General features: G+C 39.0%; 1 protein-coding gene across 1 annotated transcript in view; it reads right to left on the reverse strand.

Moving 5' to 3' along the window:
* Positions 1 to 19,933, reverse strand: part of LOC106140127 (insulin receptor) — a 55,014-nt gene that overhangs the window by 4,394 nt on the left and 30,687 nt on the right. Inside the window, exons 3-25 of the mRNA XM_013341659.2 lie at positions 16,791 to 16,968; positions 16,213 to 16,324; positions 15,366 to 15,500; positions 13,645 to 13,786; positions 12,720 to 12,898; positions 12,144 to 12,287; positions 11,609 to 11,768; positions 11,047 to 11,194; positions 10,505 to 10,722; positions 9,759 to 9,930; positions 9,136 to 9,371; positions 8,389 to 8,565; positions 7,810 to 8,009; positions 7,362 to 7,512; positions 5,442 to 5,636; positions 5,046 to 5,200; positions 4,485 to 4,649; positions 3,843 to 4,091; positions 2,369 to 2,457; positions 1,760 to 1,988; positions 1,183 to 1,401; positions 475 to 555; positions 76 to 325 (exon numbers count right to left, since the gene is read on the reverse strand). Coding sequence (XP_013197113.2) covers positions 76 to 325; positions 475 to 555; positions 1,183 to 1,401; positions 1,760 to 1,988; positions 2,369 to 2,457; positions 3,843 to 4,091; positions 4,485 to 4,649; positions 5,046 to 5,200; positions 5,442 to 5,636; positions 7,362 to 7,512; positions 7,810 to 8,009; positions 8,389 to 8,565; positions 9,136 to 9,371; positions 9,759 to 9,930; positions 10,505 to 10,722; positions 11,047 to 11,194; positions 11,609 to 11,768; positions 12,144 to 12,287; positions 12,720 to 12,898; positions 13,645 to 13,786; positions 15,366 to 15,500; positions 16,213 to 16,324; positions 16,791 to 16,968 — 3,984 coding nt within the window. The remainder of the gene's footprint in view (positions 1 to 75; positions 326 to 474; positions 556 to 1,182; positions 1,402 to 1,759; positions 1,989 to 2,368; positions 2,458 to 3,842; positions 4,092 to 4,484; positions 4,650 to 5,045; positions 5,201 to 5,441; positions 5,637 to 7,361; positions 7,513 to 7,809; positions 8,010 to 8,388; positions 8,566 to 9,135; positions 9,372 to 9,758; positions 9,931 to 10,504; positions 10,723 to 11,046; positions 11,195 to 11,608; positions 11,769 to 12,143; positions 12,288 to 12,719; positions 12,899 to 13,644; positions 13,787 to 15,365; positions 15,501 to 16,212; positions 16,325 to 16,790; positions 16,969 to 19,933) is intronic.

The raw sequence follows: 19,933 nt of genomic DNA on the forward strand, positions 1-19,933 counted from the left end.
AATGTCATCACTAGATGGCATGGTAAAGCCATGTTAGATGACTTTAGGCTGCTTGAGGACAGGGTTATAGCTCACCATTGTTGGTCCGCTGCTGCAGCGCGTACGTCTCCTGGCCCTGCGGCGAGTGGAAGAAGGACCGCAGCCTGAAGTAGGGCTGCGCGGACGGCGCCAGGTCCGCCACCAGCTGCAGGAAGCTGGGCCGCGCGTGGGGGCGGTGTGCCCAGCAGGCGCGCATCAGCTCGTACAGGCGGTCGGGGCAGTGCTCGGGCCGCTCCATCACGCCCCCCTCCACCACGTACCGCACTACCTGCTCGTTCGACAGGCCCTGTCGACAAAGACCTTATTAATAAAATTGTTCTTTAGGCTGGTTTCAAAGTGACGTCGTTGAGCAGCGCGAATATCTGATTTCATAACAATTTAAAAAAACAAAAATAAATCATAACCTAAACATGAACATATTAAAATTATACTCACTTGATATGGTAACATTGCTAGCGTCACCATTTCCCATAAAACTACTCCATAACTCCAAACATCGCTATTACTGGAAAATACCTAAAAAGAAAACATTAACTCGTCAATTACAATATCCTCTTTCATATCATAAAGAAAATCAAGGGCATTGGTCATCGACTTCTAATTCTATGGCGACCATGTGGAGTATCCGTCACGAGTGAAGAAATAAATGGAGTAGATTGCGCATGTACTGTCGGAAAGAAAAATAAAAGTATTTTTAATTTAATAGTATTATAATGTGATTCACTATAACTTATAAAATTAAAAATGGGTTTGTGAATCTACTAAAACAGCTAAACTAAACGTAAAATTTAAACGTGATCAAAACTAGAAAATAGTCAAACCAGAAAATGATTCCCAACAACGGAAGACGGTAACGAAGTAAAACACTCGAATCACCGGTACGTAAAACGATTTGCGAGTGGGTTGGAGGGAGCCAAATAAAACGCTTCCGGCGTTTCAGACCCGCCTCAGCGCACCTGTTTTGCGTCCACTGCGCATTTTCAAGATTAGTGGCATAATCTGTGCCAATATCTACTTTCTAGTTTGATTGCCAACCAATGCATATACGGTGTGGAAAAACAATGTGAGGAAACCTGCGTATGCAGGCGTGATGCGTAACCGTAACCAAATAATGTCTTAGGTAAATGCAAACTGTATACTCACCCCGTCTTTTAAGCTCTCGGGGCTCATCCACCTAACGGGCAGCAGGCCTTTGGTGCCCTTCCTATAGTAATCAGTCTCATAAATGTCTCTGGTCATGCCGAAGTCGCCCACTTTGACGGTGAGGTCCCCGGCCACCATGCAGTTCCGCGCCGCCAGGTCGCGGTGCACGAACTTCTTCGCCGACAGGTAGGCCATGCCGTCGGCTATCTCGATTGCCATCTGTGGGGAAGAAGTGACCAATTAAATAATACTTCCAAAATGACATTCAGCGAAATTCCGTATCAATACTATCGATATTAATTCTTGAGTTTCCGAAATGCCTTGATAACGGCACTAAAGAGTACGAATTTTGAAAAAAAAATGTCTTATTATCACTTTCTAAGTTACTCTTCGGTTTATCCCAGATATGGAGAGACTATATTTAGAGAGACTTTAGGAATACAATGCTCCATTCGTCATGTTACTAACATTGCTAAGCAGCAATAACGCGTAAGCACGCGTGAACACGCCCAGTAGATATAGTAGTAAGTGTTTCGCCACTGTTGTCTGAACGCTTCGTTGATCAACCGCTACTGACCTGCAATATATTCTGCAGCGTTGGCGGACTCCCCCCATCTTTCTTAGGGATGGAGCCATCATTGTCTGGACGATGACTTCTTAAATAAGTCTTGAGGTCTCCCAATTCCATCAGCTCCATGACCACGAGCGTGGGCTGACCACGAGACACCACGCCCAGTAATCGCACCACGTGGTGAGTGTCAAACGCCTTCATGACCGACGCCTCGTTCAAGAACTCGATGCGCTCCCTGAATAAAATAAAATAGTAAAATTAATTATAAGCTTCCATGATTTCATGCTAGCCAAGAAAAACATAGTATGTGCGTAGAAGCAGCTTCATTCTCTGCCCGTGAGATTGTAAAAGCCAATAAAGGGACTTATGATTCTTCATGTAGGGGATAGGCTAGGGTCACTACCTGTCACTTTCTAAATCTCAATTCCATCATTAAGCCATTCAGCTGAACACGGCCTTTCAGCCTTACAGAGACTGTTGGCTTGTCTATCCCGACAGGCATAAAGGCGTGACGTATGCAGATAATTATTTTAAACTTTCTTCAGCCTTATACTTATTGCTCAAAGAATGGTGTATGCATGTGAAATTTTAGAAATTAACAAACAGATATCTTACCTGTCAGTGGCATGCTCATTGACAGTTTTCACAGCGCATCGAGTTTCTGGTTTCCCTTTTTCAAGATTCTTTGCTATGCCTTCATACACCTGAAAACAAATTAAAATTTTAATTGCAATATTATTCCATATATCAATCGTAAATGGCGTTCTTTTTTCAAAACTAAAAATGCGATGGGCACGCGCTATTTAAAAGTGAGGGACAGTAGGTAGATAATTATAAAGAAAACAAGATATACAGTCGACTCTCGATAATTCGAAACTCGAGGGTCTCTTAAAATTTTACGAATTATCGAGTGTTTGAAATATCAAATGGTTCGAAATTTGTGAGAGTAAATAAATAAAACTTCGAATTCTTAAGTGTTGATCTTGATTGAATGATAAACGTTTAGAGGTACATTCGTGAAGGTACATACATGTAATCATAATGTGAATAAATTTATCTTTCGAAAGAACTCTGAAGATATACTGGTTTGCTTCAAAGCATATTGCTGCTGCTCAGACTTCTCAATCATTTTTTTGAGAGAAAAAGTGCCTGAAATGCTTTTTCATCACTTTCGTTTTGTAGACAGCATTAATTTTCTCCTTATGCTTTATTATGGTTGAGAGAGTTCTCAGAGGAATCTTAAATTCTTTTGCAACATCACTTTTCTTCTCACCTTCCTCTACTTTTTCGATTAACTTCTTCTTTTCAGCAATCGTCAAACATTTATACTTTCTAGGGCTCGTGACTAACAAAAAATTTTAATCGATATACTTACACAACGAAAGAGTAACAGTAGCTGAATGATAACACAAACCAATTAGTTAGAGTGTGTGTCAAATAGTCAAACTAATCATAACAAAAACAATACACGTTTGAACTTGTCGCAAAATCGTATTTGTACCAACAATCTTTCCGCCTCTTTCTCTCTGCAACTCTGAATTGTCGCATGTTGAACGCCGATGAGTTCGAATTAACGCGTCGTTTTGTTATATAGTAATGATATTTTTGTTTGAATTACCAAGTGTACAAAAATGTATGGATTTAGTTCGAAATATAAAAAGATTTCGTAGGGAACTCGTGATAACTTTGAATTATAGAGAGGTTCGAATTATCGCAGGTTTGAATTAACGAGAGTGGACTGTACCATGCTATTTAAAGAATAAGAAAGCTACACACGCTTGACACCTTACACTCGTCGGGTACAATACAAATTATCTTTATTGCCCATAAAAAATACATATGAAGTACATACATTATGAAACATACATTATGGATATGTTGAGCAAAGGCGGACTTATCGCTTAGCAATCTCTTCTAGCCAACCTTTGGACAGTGAAAGGTAAAATCCTGGAACCGGGTGGGCAGCATACCTTACAGATGTTAGTGTACAATAAATAAACTATGATACCAAAAGATCCATGATGGCGCGGGACAACTTTCGAGTCACAAAAACGAACCCATCGAAGGACGAATTGTAATTAAGACTCACCATGCCAAAAGATCCCTGTCCTAGCTCGCGCACGAGCTCGATGTTGGCGCGCGGCACCTCCCACTCGTCGGGCACGTACACGGTGGTGACGTACTCGGGGTTGACGGACGCGAACAGCTTGTTGGCCTCGCTGGGCGGCAGCAGCCCGCGCCGCGCGTACCAGATGCCGCCCGCGACCATCAGCAGCATTATGAAGCAGCCGCCGACTAAACCCCATATCCACTCGTGACTTTGGCCGGATGGTCTTTCCTGTATGAAAAAAAAAATAGTACATTCAAGTAGATGTAAGACAAAAGTTAAAATTTTCACAATGCTTTTTCACTCTTTTTTATTTCCGCATTGCCAATGCTGTTTAACGACATTTTTCTCACCGCTATTAGGAGTTTACGTTAACTTTAATTCTGAGTTCATTGAAAAAATATTTATACTAAAAAAACTAAGTAAGTAATTTAAAACTTCGAATCTTCAGTCTTACTTGATGAAGGGGAACAAACAACGCAGAAACTAAATGAAAGAGACACTAAACTTTCAAAATAGAAATGTATAACCTCATGAAATGGTATTTAAAATCCACATATATTAAAATCGTACCTTATTTTATCAAAATGAATTATTACACATTGACGAAACGTAGCAACTCACCGGTATGAAGACGAAGATCTCAGAGACGACGCCGGCGCCGTTGACGGTGATGGGCGTGACCTTGAGGCTGTAGTTCCCCGCCAGCAGGTTTCTCAGCGTGTAGCCTTGTCCGTTGCTTTCGTAGTCGTCCGCCGTCACACAAGTGAGCAAAGCCAACTCGCCGCCCTTTGCCATGTAAAAAGTTATACATATATAACCATATGTAGTATGTATACTTATTTCTTGTTGTAAAAACTCAGTTTCTCGTTAATTTCATAATAAATTCCTTTTTTTTTTCGAGTATAATTCCAGGGAAATACATTTATCTCAGGGAATATAATGTTTGAGAAAGTTCAAACATGCATCATATTTTATTCGGAACACTCTAAGGAGTTCGTAACATATTTCGTTAAAGGGCAATCTTATCTATCCCTCTTATTATCTTTAATTATACAGGATAAACTAATCCAAAAGTGCCTAATACATCATAATTGAATTAAGGTATCACAATTAAGTTTATAAATCACCCCATTTTAGTTAGTAGCTATTATTAAAATCAATACCAATACATATAAAAATTACCTGATTGTTTTCCTCGATCTTCGTATATTGAACTCTATAGGCGGCCAGGAAACCATTAGGGTTCTTCGGCTGGTCCCAAGTCACATTGACCTCCGGCACCGTCTTGTTGGAAGGCAGGATTTCCGCGCGCAGGTTTGTTACCATGTCCGCACCCGCTAAAGGATGAAAAGTCCAAAATCTTAAAAACACGACTTCCTATACGATGGAAGTGGGACCCAGGAAAAGTGGTACCAATGGTGGTTGAAAAAAGAAAAAATCGCTCGCGGTGTAGAGGAGCCACGATATGAATATAATCTTGACAAGAGTGATAGGTAACATTCTTGTTTCTCGCTACAAGCTTCAAGATTCGCTTCTTCGCATTCAAGCTTAATTTCAGACAACATAAGCAAAAAATACCTAATTCCAGAGTGCGGAAGGTGTAGTACGCCCGGTCCGAGCACCAAGTCTCCTTGTAATACAACTGTTCTTCGTTAGGATCCTTCTGGCGGCACGCCCACACGTTCACAGTGTACCAAGTGCAGTGCCGCATCTGATCCACTTTCAAAGACATAGTCTTTGTGTTCAACTCGTAGAACAGAGATTTAACATAACCTGCGTAAAGACAATGAAACATATTATAGCATTGAATATTTACTCAATATTATTAAGAAGTGTTTAATCCTTAATAAGGCTGAAAATGTCCCGTTTAAATATTTTTTTGCCATGCCATTATCATTACGTTTTACATGTTGCCGAATAGAATAAAAAGAACAATAAATGAACATATCAAACTTGTAAAGGGTTAAACATTACTGATGTGTGCGAAATGCAAGACGTTTATATTGTTTTTTCAGGTATCTCTTATTGAATGATTCCTTTCTTTTTATGCCTAGTTTACATGAGCACCAGTAATTAGTTCATGATGAATTCAAGATTTTAATTCAAATTATACAAAAATTTATTAGTCAGTTCTAACAATGCGACTTTTTTCAGGGCAAAAGAATTTGCCTGTTGTCTGTCATAACTCTTACGAGTATATACTTTCTGTCAGTGGCATGTGTTCAACACATAAACGAATCGTTTCTTTTTTTAAGTTCAAAATTAAAATGATTTTTTGGTTAACTGGGGTAAACAAGGCTTAATTCCAATGCACGCCTTGCATTAAACAGCATATGATAGCATTCAGTGATGTGTCGTTAACTAGTCTTGATTCCTGACCTGCCTGGATATAATATAAATTTACACAAGAAAATATCCTTCCTACCGGTCTTTGAAAATAATTAAGTTAATTATATGGTGTGTATAGTATAGTCTATATAAGATTGCAATTGCTTCGCTAAAATCTACTCTAGAAAGTGTACATGCATTGAATCATCGCACAACAATATCACGTGGAAACATCCACGATCAAGTTACTCCCACTCCCTTTCAAACTGATCACAAAGTGTACCGCTCCTTATTATGTAACCATAACATTTTCTCTCTCTTGTGAAACTGTTAAAGGAAAACGACGGAGCTGAACATTAAAAGATTAATTTCATGTTGTTTTATTGCCAGAAGTATTACAGAATTTATGCGAAAGGGACAAACACGCTATCTACGCAAACATGCATTACTAATATGTCTTATCATGCAGAAGTTCGCTCATCAATCTTATAAGGTTCGTAGCTGAATTACGTGACTGTACATTTAAGACTGACCCTGCTATATAGTGCGAAAAAAGTAACCACTCCAGAATCTAAGTGCACAAATATCAAGTACTAAGAGTCATCAAAATTATTTGCTGTCAAATATATTGATTGTGAGCGATCAATCAGCAAATAAAACACCAAGTAAACTGATGTCAAACTGGTGGCAGACAAGGGGGTCTATATTTGCATCTCGCTCTATCTCCAAACTTGCCTCGAACCGGCGCTGTGTACAGTCTGCAAAAAATGATCCATACCTTGTCTGACAATAGAGCTCAAAATACGTGAGTCTGCCACGCAGAAAGATTTCTATGTTTATTATTCGATGTGTGCAATGTAAGTGTCATCAAAATTTGTGAGCTACAACCTTAAATCGACGCATGCAGCAACCAGTTACCCGTTACATAAAACAATAATATCTATGTTAACCTGTTGTATTGTCCTTTATGACGCAAACGTTAGGCTCGACGCGACTGCATTTGACTGAAATGAGAACGTTCATATGGGCGTGATGAGGTTTGTGAGGTGACAAGCATGGCCAAAGACGAAGAAAAAGCACAGAGAAGATAGCCTGTAAGTTGGCATAAATGTCATGATAAATGGAGGGTGAAACCATACAGGGTATAATAATAAATAGAATGTGAATTACCATCGCCGTCCGTGCTGTTGGAGTAATTGAGCCCGAGCCTGGGGCTGTTGTTATCACTAAGGATGACCAGCATGCTTTGAATTGTTGAGTCTACAGAGCGTCTTCGTCTGCTTTTTAATGTTCTTTGTTTCTTTGGTGTTTTTATATAAACCTGTAGTTGTAAGAATTAACTGTAATCAGTAAGGAGTTAGAGGCACAAACTTATTAGCAATTCACTTTGAGAACCTCAAAACTAATTTTTAAATCATATAAAAAAGGGGAAGATTTTCTTCGAATCCAGATTGTACAAGATAGTCTAGATGAGAGAGGCACATCAATGTCAAAGAAGTCTGCTTCTTTCGCTATAACCTGCAAAGTAGTTGCCTCTGTGTTTTACAACCTTTGTATACCATGTTGTTGATGACGTCACGAACCTACTTCGTATGTTACACAACCTCCAGTGACGCACCTCATTCTGCAGGTCGTTCTCGAACTTGATGCTCTCGCGGCGTTCCTCCTCGGCGCGGGAGGTGAACCTGACGTTGGTCCTCACGTCCTCCTTCTCGCAGGCGCACGTGCTGTTCTTGGTGACGTCACCGGTCTGCTTCTCCTTCCGAACCTCCGGAGACAACTCGTGGACGGCCTTTATCTTGTTCGCAAGCGCGTTAGCTGTGTGTAAGTTATTGTAATTGGTTATACATAACATAGAACTTGACACCTGAAAAATTTATATTTTGAGATACTAAAACTAAAGAAATAAATTAATATGAGAGCATTAAAGTGATTTCACTTCCCATATTTCGTTTGTTTGTTTGTTATACTTGTTTTCGTGCACACAAATTTTAGCTCCTATTTTTTAAATCATCATCATTCATTGGTTGATCTTCAGGCGGATATATTATTCTTGGCTACAAAATTGAAAATTAAGATCATCTAAAAAAAATTTACAATAACCAAACAGTTAATATACAATATCACTATGGCCACTCAATCGCTACAGCATAAAAACAATATAACAACTAAGTACATACTATTGCAGGGTACATACGATTGGTGCAGTAATTGCTCTTGGAGCCAAGGATCTTGGGCTTGTTGTAGCTGTTGGCCTGGATCTCCACGTGGTAAAGCACGAGGATGCCGTTGGGCAGAATCGGTGGTGACCACTTGATGGTCACGGCATGGGGGCCGTCGTGTTCCACAATCAAGTTGGTTGGCGGGGATGGACCTGACGACAGATTATAAATAGATGCTGGTTAAAATTTCATCATCAAATGTTAGAGCCTTGAGGTATTAAGCAAATTGTTTTATTTGATGCAAGTGCAGATTCTGATTCATTCTCTATGCATAGCCTTATATGACTAAAATAATAGGTACCTATTGTTTGTAGTATCTGTTACAAATGTTAAGAAATTACAAATTCAAATATCCAAAATTTCAGTGCTTTAAAATCATCAATAACATATTTTGTTTTCAGTTTTTAGCCTTCTAGTATTCTGTACATACAAACACACATATAATCATTAATCACGTCAATATCCCCTGCGGGGTAGACAGAGCCAACAGTCCTGAAAAGACTGATAGGCCACATTGAGCTATTTGGCTTAATGATAGAATTGAGATTCAAATAGTGACAGGTTGCTAGCCCGTCGCCTAAAAGAAAAATCGCAAGTTTGTAAGCCTATTCCTTAGTCGCCTTTTACAACATCCATGGGAACGAGATGGCGTGATCCTATTCTTTTTTTATTGGTGCTGGGAACCACACGGCATTGCATTCTGTAATCAAATTCATACTAACGGCCTGGCAGCGTCTTGAAGTATATGATGGAGCTCTGCGCGCCCTTTCTGTCCTGCTGCGTAGTATACGCTTTGACATATGCCGCGTATCGTGTGAACGGTTTCAAATCCGGCAACATGGTGAACGAGGGCTGCACTGGACATGGAGCCTTTATCAGCAACTCGCTGTTCGAAGTAATTTCTCGTGTTAAGTTTGTACTGCGCACTTCGTCAGTCGTTTTGTCTATAACATTCCACCTGAAAAAGAGTTAATTTTTAATCATATGCATAGCACTCAATGTCAAAACAATCTGACCTGATACGGCATGAAAATAGAATGTGGTGGGATGGGTGAAACAGAGATTGAAAGAACTTAGCGGTAATCAGGTTTACTATCGCATCTCTGACGTTTCTTTCGGCCACTTAGTCTAGACTGTTTAAATTGAGTGGCTTCTTCACTCTATTGTTTATTTGTTCTTCATTATTGTCGGAACTCGCATACCTCTGTCCATAGAACGTGGCCTTGTTCTCTGCTGCGATGTCGTACACCGAGTAGGCGAGCAGATCCCGAGCATCGGCCGCGCGGTGAGCGTTCTATATCAAGCTTTGTGCCACATCGTTCTTGTAGCCTTCCATGTTACTTACGTGTCAGAACAAGCGTCCCTCTGCCCATAGAACGTGACATTCTTCTCTGCTGCGATGTAGTACACAGAGTAGCCGAGCAGTTTCCGAGCATCGCCCGCGCAGTAAGCGTTCCACGTCAATATGACACGGAGGTCATTCTTGTGGACTTTCAGGTGTAGTTGCTCTTGGAAACCTATGGGGATAGTACCTATGTTTAGCAATCTATAAGAATATTTTAGATCTATACTAATATTATAAAGCTGAAGAGTTTGTTTGAACGCGCTAATCTCAGGAACTACTGGTTCGAATTGAAAAATTCTTTTTGCGTCGAATAGACCATTTATCGAGGAAGGCTTTAGGCTGTATAACATCACGCTGCAACTTAAAGGAGCAAAGAAGTAATGGGATATGTGAAAAAAACGGGGAAAATTATTCATCCTTGAGGGCTTCAATGATGTTCAAAATAACTATTCCACGCGGACGAAGCCGCGGGCACAGCTAGTCTTGGAATAAAAGGAAATATATTTTAACAAATTCTGTTTTTTTCTTTTATGATCTGATACATTCAGACAAACAATAATTCATTTTAATAGAGATTTGCACTTAAGGTGAGCAATCAACCGGCAGTTATTCCTGTGTAATGAGTTCTCCTTGAATATGGGCGAAGTTTGGATTGTGTCTATGACCAAAATAAAAACAAAAGGAAAACGCTAGGATAATAATAATGAAGCAACAAAATAATAAAAACAAAATGATACCGTACTAACATGAAGCCTGGTCTCCGTTGCTGTCCGAGACTTCTGTTTGGTTGAACTCCGGTCTGGGGTTGCTGGTCATATTCTGTAAAGGCAGGATCCTGTCGAAGCACAGCTTGGGATTCAAGTGGATGTAGAGGGAACCACCGGTGATGTTGAGAGGACCGTGAGTTTCGAAGTTCCACAGCAATTCGAGATTCGGGTTGTTGAATATGTTCAACACTTGGCCTCTGCAACAAATGCGGGAAAGGTTATCTTCGTTTGAAAATAATGGTTGTTTCGCTATTATACAGGATATTTGGACGACCTCCATGACGCAATGGTCAACATCCCTATCGGTACTAGGCATGTGTTGTTGTTGCGAGGACCTGTGAGTGTTGTCGATTATAATCCACATTGCTTTTCCCAAAGACTATTAGTATGAGGCAGACAACCATTATATCGTTTGCAAACTCCCCTCCATCTGATCTGCCCAGGGATTGCTCCTTTCGACAATGCGACTGACGACAACAACATGCAACCTGGCATACAATATGAGAGAGACAATTACATACTTGCATTCAGGTAAAGGTGCACCGGTGATGGTCCGCAGATTCTTGAAGAACATTAGAGAGACTAGCATGTAGGAGCGCGTCACTTGTAAACACCCTTCCACTTCGCGGATCTCGCCCAGGGATTGCTCCAGTATCGACATTGTGTTACCTGTCAAATTGATTCAAATTTAGTAAAATAAACACGACATTCAGGGCGCAAGAGAAGACATGATACTTTAGAATAGGACGCGACTCCTGTGGATGTCGTGAGATGCGACAAAATCAACACATCACTTGAGGCACAAGAGGTACTGTAAAAATTAGACTCCTCCATATCTTAAGTCTTCCATCTTCTACCTTCATCATTAATGTCGAAGAAGCAACTTGGGCAATAAGCACTTACACCACTGGGTGTAAGTCGGGTGCGGTCAGATGGGAACCGCTTCAAAAACAAGCAATTGCAACCTATCTTACCCACTCCAGACTCGTTCATAGTAATAATAACCCTCCCTTAACAGAGATAAACGCCAGGAGGATGACTATTCTGATTAATGCATTTAAATAAATAGGTTATTATACTGACCGCCGCTGCTCCTAAGCGCGATCTCAAGCTTCCCTCGCACGTGCGTGCACCCTCGGAACTGCTCGACGGCCGCGATGGAGTCTATCTTGGCGCCGCTACAGTTGTTGCGGCACCACGCTCCAGGGCAAGGTACACAACTAGCGTTTTTCTCGTCTCCTTCCTAGAATAACGAAAATATGGTTAGATAACTATAAGTTCTTTTTACAAATTAGTTACGAAAGTCGTATGAAAAAAATGCATGTATGCAAGCTCAACAAGCTTTGGGAAAAGCTATCCTTGACAACTGGCTCATAAGATCACGGACTTTTACCACAAGAGCACACAAAAGCAACCAAATGCAAAGGGGATAATCAGGTTGTGTAACAGATTTAACTATGAAGATGAAAATGAGAAGATTCATAAAACAATAAACCGGCGAATTAGCTGACATTGTGCTGGACATACTCATACAGTGCTAGAACGATAACTGATAGAAAAACGAATCTAAGACATATCTCTACGTGGTAAAGCGCAGAAATGGGCAATAATTTCTCACCTCCATATAGCCACTGGGACAAATCAGAACGCAGGAGTCGTTGTAGATTTTGTAAGCCTTAACGACGGAAGGTCGGCCCTGTAAGTCGGTGGAGCTATGCGGCATCGCGCGGCATTCGCTCGACGACACGCAGCGGGCTTTCAACTGAAACAAAAAAATCATATTATTATATTACCTGTTAATTTCCTTACTAAAATAAGGGCTTTATCAGAGACATAGATGTGCAGAATTCGACCAATGAAATTACATTATAAATGGATCCTTATGATTGGTCAACTTAACACAACACCCCTTTTGTCACAATACACCGTGATGATTATGAACTTTGATGGAAGCAAGTAACAACTTCCAATCACAGCAAATAGTTTGCATGACATTTATAATTGCCATATTAAGACTGTTGACAAAATAAATGATACTTAATATGATAATACATGGCCTTTCGGTCTTTTCAGGACTTTAGGCTCTTTCTACCCGGCTTTATCGATATCAATTTGACTATATGTATTTACGTAAATACAATATCAATGTTATTAACCTTCTCCGATCAGATACAGCTGCATATATTCAAGTTACCTTATAAGTTCCAAACGGGCAATCTTCAACGCATTTTTTCTCGTTCCCGTACCCAAAGGAATAGTTCTTGCAGACGAAGCAATCTCGGGAGGTAGGACCGCTGCAGCCGCCAAGGCAGGTCCGATGGCAGCACGATTTGTCGCTCATACAACCGCTCTCCCCGCATTCGCTCGGGCAAGCTGGTTAAATAATTGTAGGTTAAATATGATTGCTTTTACAACCATGGTCCAATATGGGTCAGGTCACATGCAAAGATTGCGGTCGTCAGATAGGAGTTGCTTCGTGTGAAAACCTGACTCACTCAATCCAGGGTCACCCCGGGTTCTTCTTCAAAAATCTAAAGATGTAACCGGGACTAACGCCAGGAGGAAGATCATATTTGTTTTATGGGTCAATGCAATATTTGTAAGCCAACATGTCTGGCGATCCAACAATTTGCCAAAACGTAAAAAATAATTCCTTCCACACAAAAAAAGAAACATTATTATTTTAGTGAATACTTGCCATTGTTATGAATATCCTACACGTTGAATAAATAAACATCACCAGACTCCCTCCAAGGTGACCGTACATAGTCAATTTTAGTGAATATACATTATCATATAACCGTATAATGTTATGCAAAATAACAGAGCAATAATTTAATTACATTCAAGTCAATGAACGAACATTGCCGAATATCGATATTCAAAACAATGTTACTTATGCAAATATTGTAATTTATCATAAAATAACAATACAAAGGTGAAGATTAAGAAGTAGGTATATTCAAAGTAGGTACTTTTTTTAATATTCTGAGAATATCGTATGTAGATACATATAATACACGTCATAATAGTCTGAGTGACTTTTTCGACGTTCTTACGGTTGGCAGTGGTTCGAACATCGCAGTGTGTGTGTGATGTACACTGTGAAAGTGACTTACTTTTTTGACAATGTTTGTCGTCCCAACACAGCAGCATGCCAGTGGAGTCGGTGGGGCACTGCCCAACGGTGGGCATCGCTACGTCCACGGAGCGCTCTTGCGCGTCTGGGCATAGCCCGCAGAGGCGAGGGTCGTAATTAGACTGCAACAAATTTTATACATGTAACTCAGTTCTTTATCAAATAGGTTCTATCATATGACCGCAGTTCAGTTCGCATAAGGCTGATCTAATCAGAGTGACGGCAGGAAATAGCGAGCGCGTGTGGCCGGCGCTGATCAAACACATGACAATAACCGAAAATCTTGTCTCAGTTATTCTTTACGAAATGTTGCTGTGCTAACTAGATAAATATCAATTTGGTAGGTTAATTATGAATTTATTACAATTTATTAACTATCTCAACACTAACAAGTAGTTAATCATTTCAATAGACAAAGTGATTTAGTAACAACTGAGTATCTGACTATCTACCGCTTGGTTGAGAAATAAAACAGTAATTTGAACGACAAAATTGTTCTAACTATAAAGTAAGCACAAACTAAGTGCAAATAGCTCCTAGAAAGCCTTACGAATATTTTATCTCAGATCTGGGTATCTCGGGAGAGTCCTCAAACAGATGTTAGGACGAACCGGCGCCGGCTGCTACGAAATGCCTACACGCGAGCGAGGGCTGGGGCCCGGAACTAATAACAAAGAAATCTCTCGAGATTGCGAACTGCGGATATTAGGCGCTGCAGGCAAACCGCAGTGTCGCCACTGTTGACCACTCGGCGCTTTAGCCGCAGTCAAGCGGATCACCGCATTTTGACTATGCTTAACATGTTCTACATGGTAATTTCTTGTGAAATTTTTACTAGGTCTTCAAATTAGTCTTCACAGTTTCGTCAATAGCTAATAAACAAGTACATTTAGCTACGTAATACGTATTGAAGAAAAGCTTCACTAAGATTACTTAAAAAAAAAGTCATATTATCGACACTCAAATTAAAATGACAAGAATAAGATGTTATCTATTACAGCTTGCCAAAAGAATCCACTCTAAATAATTACAAACATAAGTGCTAAATAGGTAAAATATGGTAAAACATAACCACCCTTACGAAGCAGTTGGATACAAATGTAAAGAAGATCTTATTTATCCGTCTGTATTGTAATTAAGGTGCTTCAAACATCCCACCCGTCCCTATCCGCCTACGAGAAATACGACAAACAATAATAAGGCCATGATCCCAAGTTAATTTACACCCTACACTGTTTACTGGTTTGTGCTCAAATAATGCCCGTAATATTTTCTCTTTTGATGTCTTTCAGACATGAAAGAACTCACATATAGCATAAAAGATGATGTGGAAGAACTGATCTTTTTTCCAAATAAAACCAAGTGCTAGCTGACACGCGCGCTGCACAAAGGGTTACATACCATTATTTATGTACTTTTGGAAAACCAACAACCGTTTGCAAAAATAGCGCCACGTATGTGGAACAAATGGCCAATTACTGGTTCTCAGTGATACAAAACACTAATACAATAAAAAAAGGAACATTTATCTCTAAACTTTAAAGATAAAATACATATGTATATAAATGATTGTTACTTATATCAAAGCACAGCAGTTTAATTTGACCTGGGCGGTGCGGTGATGCGGGCATATTCTAGTTTTTTTTTCCTAATATTAGTTTTTATCATTTCAGAAATCTGTCAACAGTAATCAAGACTCACCCTAATGATGACATTCTCCATGTCCTTGGCCACGATCTTGCTCCAGTCAATGGTTTCCGTGTAGCAGAGCCGGTCGTTGTGTTGGATCCTGACGCCCCCGCGCTGGATCCGCATCAGCGAGCGTAGGCCCAGGGACTGAAACAAAATCCATTACAATTCCCATCCCACGCTCGCCAATAAAACCGCAAACATTTTTGCAAGCTATTTCAAATTTGTGAATGAAAATATAAACATATCGACATGTTTATTATTCGCATTAATTTATTGCACAATCGAATGTTGCATTTTGAGTAAGGTTCGGGCTATAAAATGGATATTCACGTTTACGATGTATGCCAAAAAGGGTTGGCACTTAAGTTTAAGTTTAAAATTGTATGCGTAAATTCATTGAGGACTATGGCGGTCGTTGATGACGGGAGAATGAATAGTTGTCATTGTCATATACTGTCAAAACAATAACAAGAATTATCTTAATGTTACGTACGATAGTTTACTCAAATAAGAAATGTATTGGACGATTAGGCCCACTTTCGAATGATCGGTTTTGTTTAATCTTCGCGGGTCTCCGATCCATACATACTTTGAATATTCAAGATTTCTTTCCCAAGTTTTGAACTAAAGACTATTTATGGCATTTCATAGCGCGGAAATACCAGCCAAAGCCAGAGATGAGCTTTTAACTATTCAACCTTTTGATCCTTCCTCATAAGCTCTCAATGGGCAAAGGCATAAGCAAATTTAGCAGCCACTTCTGTGTTTGATCAGATCTCCCCAAGCTCTAACACAGAGGGCGTTCTGTACATCGCTGTCTTACCTCCTTAATTAAAGTGTATATGCTGCCACATACCTCTATATGCTCATTGTCATAAATAACGATGGCGTAGTCCTTGTACAGCCGCATCCCCCGGACGACCGTGAGATTAGGGAACAAGGTTCCGAGGTTGCGGACGCCCCTTACTCTGAAAACAAATCATTATTATTAGTTATAGCATTCATATTTTCTTAAATGTCATGTGTAATTAACACACTTGTAGAAAAACAATGTTTAAGTTATTCATTGTGGATATCAATGAATGAAGCTGTCAGTTGAATAGACAATTACACGTGAGACAAGTCTGTTTTTCTGTTAACATTTTGTGCCAATGATGGTTCTATTCTAAATATAATAATGATGGGAAGGCGTGGCTAAAGTCGACAACATATGAATAATGACATTATATTATCATCTTTGCGTTTGTACCGATTGCGTGTTCCTTTTTCGTCTGATCTCTGCAAGCATGCTGACCAACTCTTTAAGGGATTACACTCGTAATAGTATAAGGAATAAATTTCGAATTGACGCTGAAAATGCCACGGCCAACAAGGACAATTTTCTAAAATATCACGTCATGTAACAGTGGTTTATAATAAATATAGAACAATTACCTATAGATTTTAATATAGTCAGTAACTTCCCTCAACTCGGGGAAGCTAACGTTCTTGAAGGTGTCCGGGTTGTCTTTCTCCATCAGCACGATGCTGAGCTGGCCTTCGATCACCCGGCACCCCTTTAGTCTGTTGATCAAGTTCTCAGGCGAGTTCCTGATGTCCATTGATGGGCATACTGTAACAAAAACAAATGGGTTATATTAAATACCTAGATAATGCATGAATTTGCAGTAAAAACGTGTTCTATGTCGTCTTCACGTGCAGATTGCAAAAGTCAATCATGTGAAGGGCTAGCAAACTTGGGATTATCTTTTTAGGCAATGACCTACCAACTTGTCAGTACTTGAGTTTCAATTCCATCATACAGCTAAACGTGGCAGTCTTTTCGACTCTGTTGGCTCTGTCTACCCAGTACGGAATATAAACGTAATTATTGTATGTATGTATGCTCTATGCTCGATCATTTGAAACTGTGTAGGCTCGCGAAAGTATAAGAACATTTGCGACTTCAGACGTGGATCTATGTATTATGTGGTATGGTGACTATATATATACACCTAGCGTACTATGTTTTTTATTTAACTACTAATATTAAAACACTACAGATTATTATTTCAAAAATAATTATATCTCATTGTTCCTACTTGTAGATGGTAGTGAGATGGAGTTGAGGTAGGTAAATAACCGTGGACCATGACAATTTAAAGTACATATTCTTACTTGAAGGAAACTGAGTTTTCAACGTCGTAACATTACAGTGAAAATGTAGGGGTACATTTATGTCAAGTCATATGTTTATGAAAAATATCATGACGCAGGAACTTTCCATATGTCATTAGGGGAATTGATAAATATTCATATTATTGAGGGCCAGGGTCGTCTTTACGAACTGGTGACTCGGACACAAACCGCCTTAAACTAGATACAAAGTACGATTATGAATGAGCAATGACAAAGTACAACATCATTACACATTATTCAGATAGTTGGCAAAGATTGGTTGTTTTATAATGGAATTTAAAAAGTTCAAAGAGACTTGTTGATATAAATCACCATCATCCCGGCAATGAAAGTTGGTTTTACACGAGGGTTTAGAATCTAAATACGCAACATCATTGCGTGTGAGTAGCACGTGTAATCGTGGATGTCCACTAATTGGGATTAATAAATTTGTTATTGTCGTATCGCAAACAAAGAATAATTTGCCGCCCTAATGGCCTCCCAGGGAACAATTACGCAAAAGACCACATGGAATTTCGTTAATTGATCAATTCGCTATTGTGAAGTATATCTTGATACTAACTGCCTCGGAATTTCTTCCCCTTTCATGTGTTGTTTATTTCTTGAAATTTTGTATTACATATATCAAAAAAATTATCCAAATCGTAGTGAATTTGTGTCAATTTAAGTGAAATATCTTATGTAGTATTTAAACTGCGTTGAGTTAAAAACGTTCTAATTGCTTTTTTTCTTCGACATAGGACTTTAGAGAAAAATTTAAAAAATCCACTTATGGTGCCCAAAATCTAATCCTACAGATGCTTTAATATATAAACTTACTTATTAATGACTCGTTACTGAGTTAAATATTATTATATTCAATTGGTAACCGATACTCTAACAATAAAGGAAAATTAAGTCAAATTATACATACATACATATAATCACGTCTAATGCGCTTGCAGGTTAGACAGAGACAACAGTCTTGAAAATCTGAAACTCTACGTTCAGTTGTTTGGCTTAATGATAAATTATACTGTTACGAAATATATGACCGAAGATTTACCTATTACACTACATCCCATTCATTTATATTCAAAGGATAACCCCTATTGAGTCATGTGTTAATTAAACGCAAAATTAAATGTTTTTTTATAAACCCATCCCACATGGGACCGGCTAAAGTCAAAGACCTAGTTAGTAATCTGAATATATTTTGAGCAGCAAACTAAATATATTTTTATAAGTTTAAGTTTCAAAATAAATTACTTTTTGCGCTATCGATAACGATACCACAGGTTAATACGCTACGCACTACCCTAGAGTAAGTGAGAACCCGATAGTAGAACTCCAATGCAGTGCGCAAAAGCGCGGGAAAACCAAGATGGCGGGTCGGCTGAACTGCAATGTGTAAACAATACGGCGTGAAACGAACGTTGGGACTTTAGCGTAAATCGACCTCAATAAAATCAAACTATTAAAATGTCATTAACCTCAAGAAAACCTTTAAGATTTAATATATTTTTAAGTAATATTATGTAATGCATACGGCGATAAAAATAAAAATCATCTGTAAAATTAACATACCTGCACAATCCCCATATATAAATATATATTAATTAAATATATATATATAAAATAAATATAGATCCTGTACACTGTAAAAACTCTAGCTACATAATAAATAAAAAAAACATAGTTAACACCGTAAGTCGATTTCTCAAGCGTGTAGGTATTAGTATTATTTAAGGTAGGTATTTTAATGGTTGTTAAAAATATTGATGAATCGACGGAATCTCTAACCCCTAAATATTATTTTGTGTGGGAAATATAGACTGTGTGAATATTATTTGTTTTAATTATTGAAACAGAGGGTACTGTTTATGCTCTTCGTAATCATGAGTTAGATATTGAACTAACGAACTAAATGATCAAACTAGTTCGTTAAAGAGCTGCGAACTAAACATACATGTTAACATAACAACGTGCTAGCATTTGTAAATAAATAAAAGCCATATTAGCAACGAAGACACGCTCTTTGTCAGTGTCAGATCAGAGAGTCAAAGTAATAAATACTGTACCTATAAAGGTTCTCATTTGGAGGCCAGATCGTCATACTTATCCGGCTATACCCTTTGTAATAAATACTGTACCTATGTTCCAATAATGTGTCTATAGACACAAAACTATTCCACTGAGCCTTTATAGATAATATTTTTATTTTTTACAGGCACACCTAGACTAGCGCGGCACAAACATCCAGCTAGTGCAGTGCGGTGCGGTGCATTGCGATGCAAATGAACTCGTCGCATCGCCCCCTCCCACCGCGGTCACTTCACTCGCCCAGCGAGTATTTATAGTATGGAATGTTATTGTACGCGTCGACGACGTAGTATTGGCGACATAATATCTTGTTCGTA

This window comes from Amyelois transitella, chromosome 3 (assembly GCF_032362555.1).
Source record: "Amyelois transitella isolate CPQ chromosome 3, ilAmyTran1.1, whole genome shotgun sequence".
NCBI lineage: Eukaryota > Metazoa > Arthropoda > Insecta > Lepidoptera > Pyralidae > Amyelois > Amyelois transitella.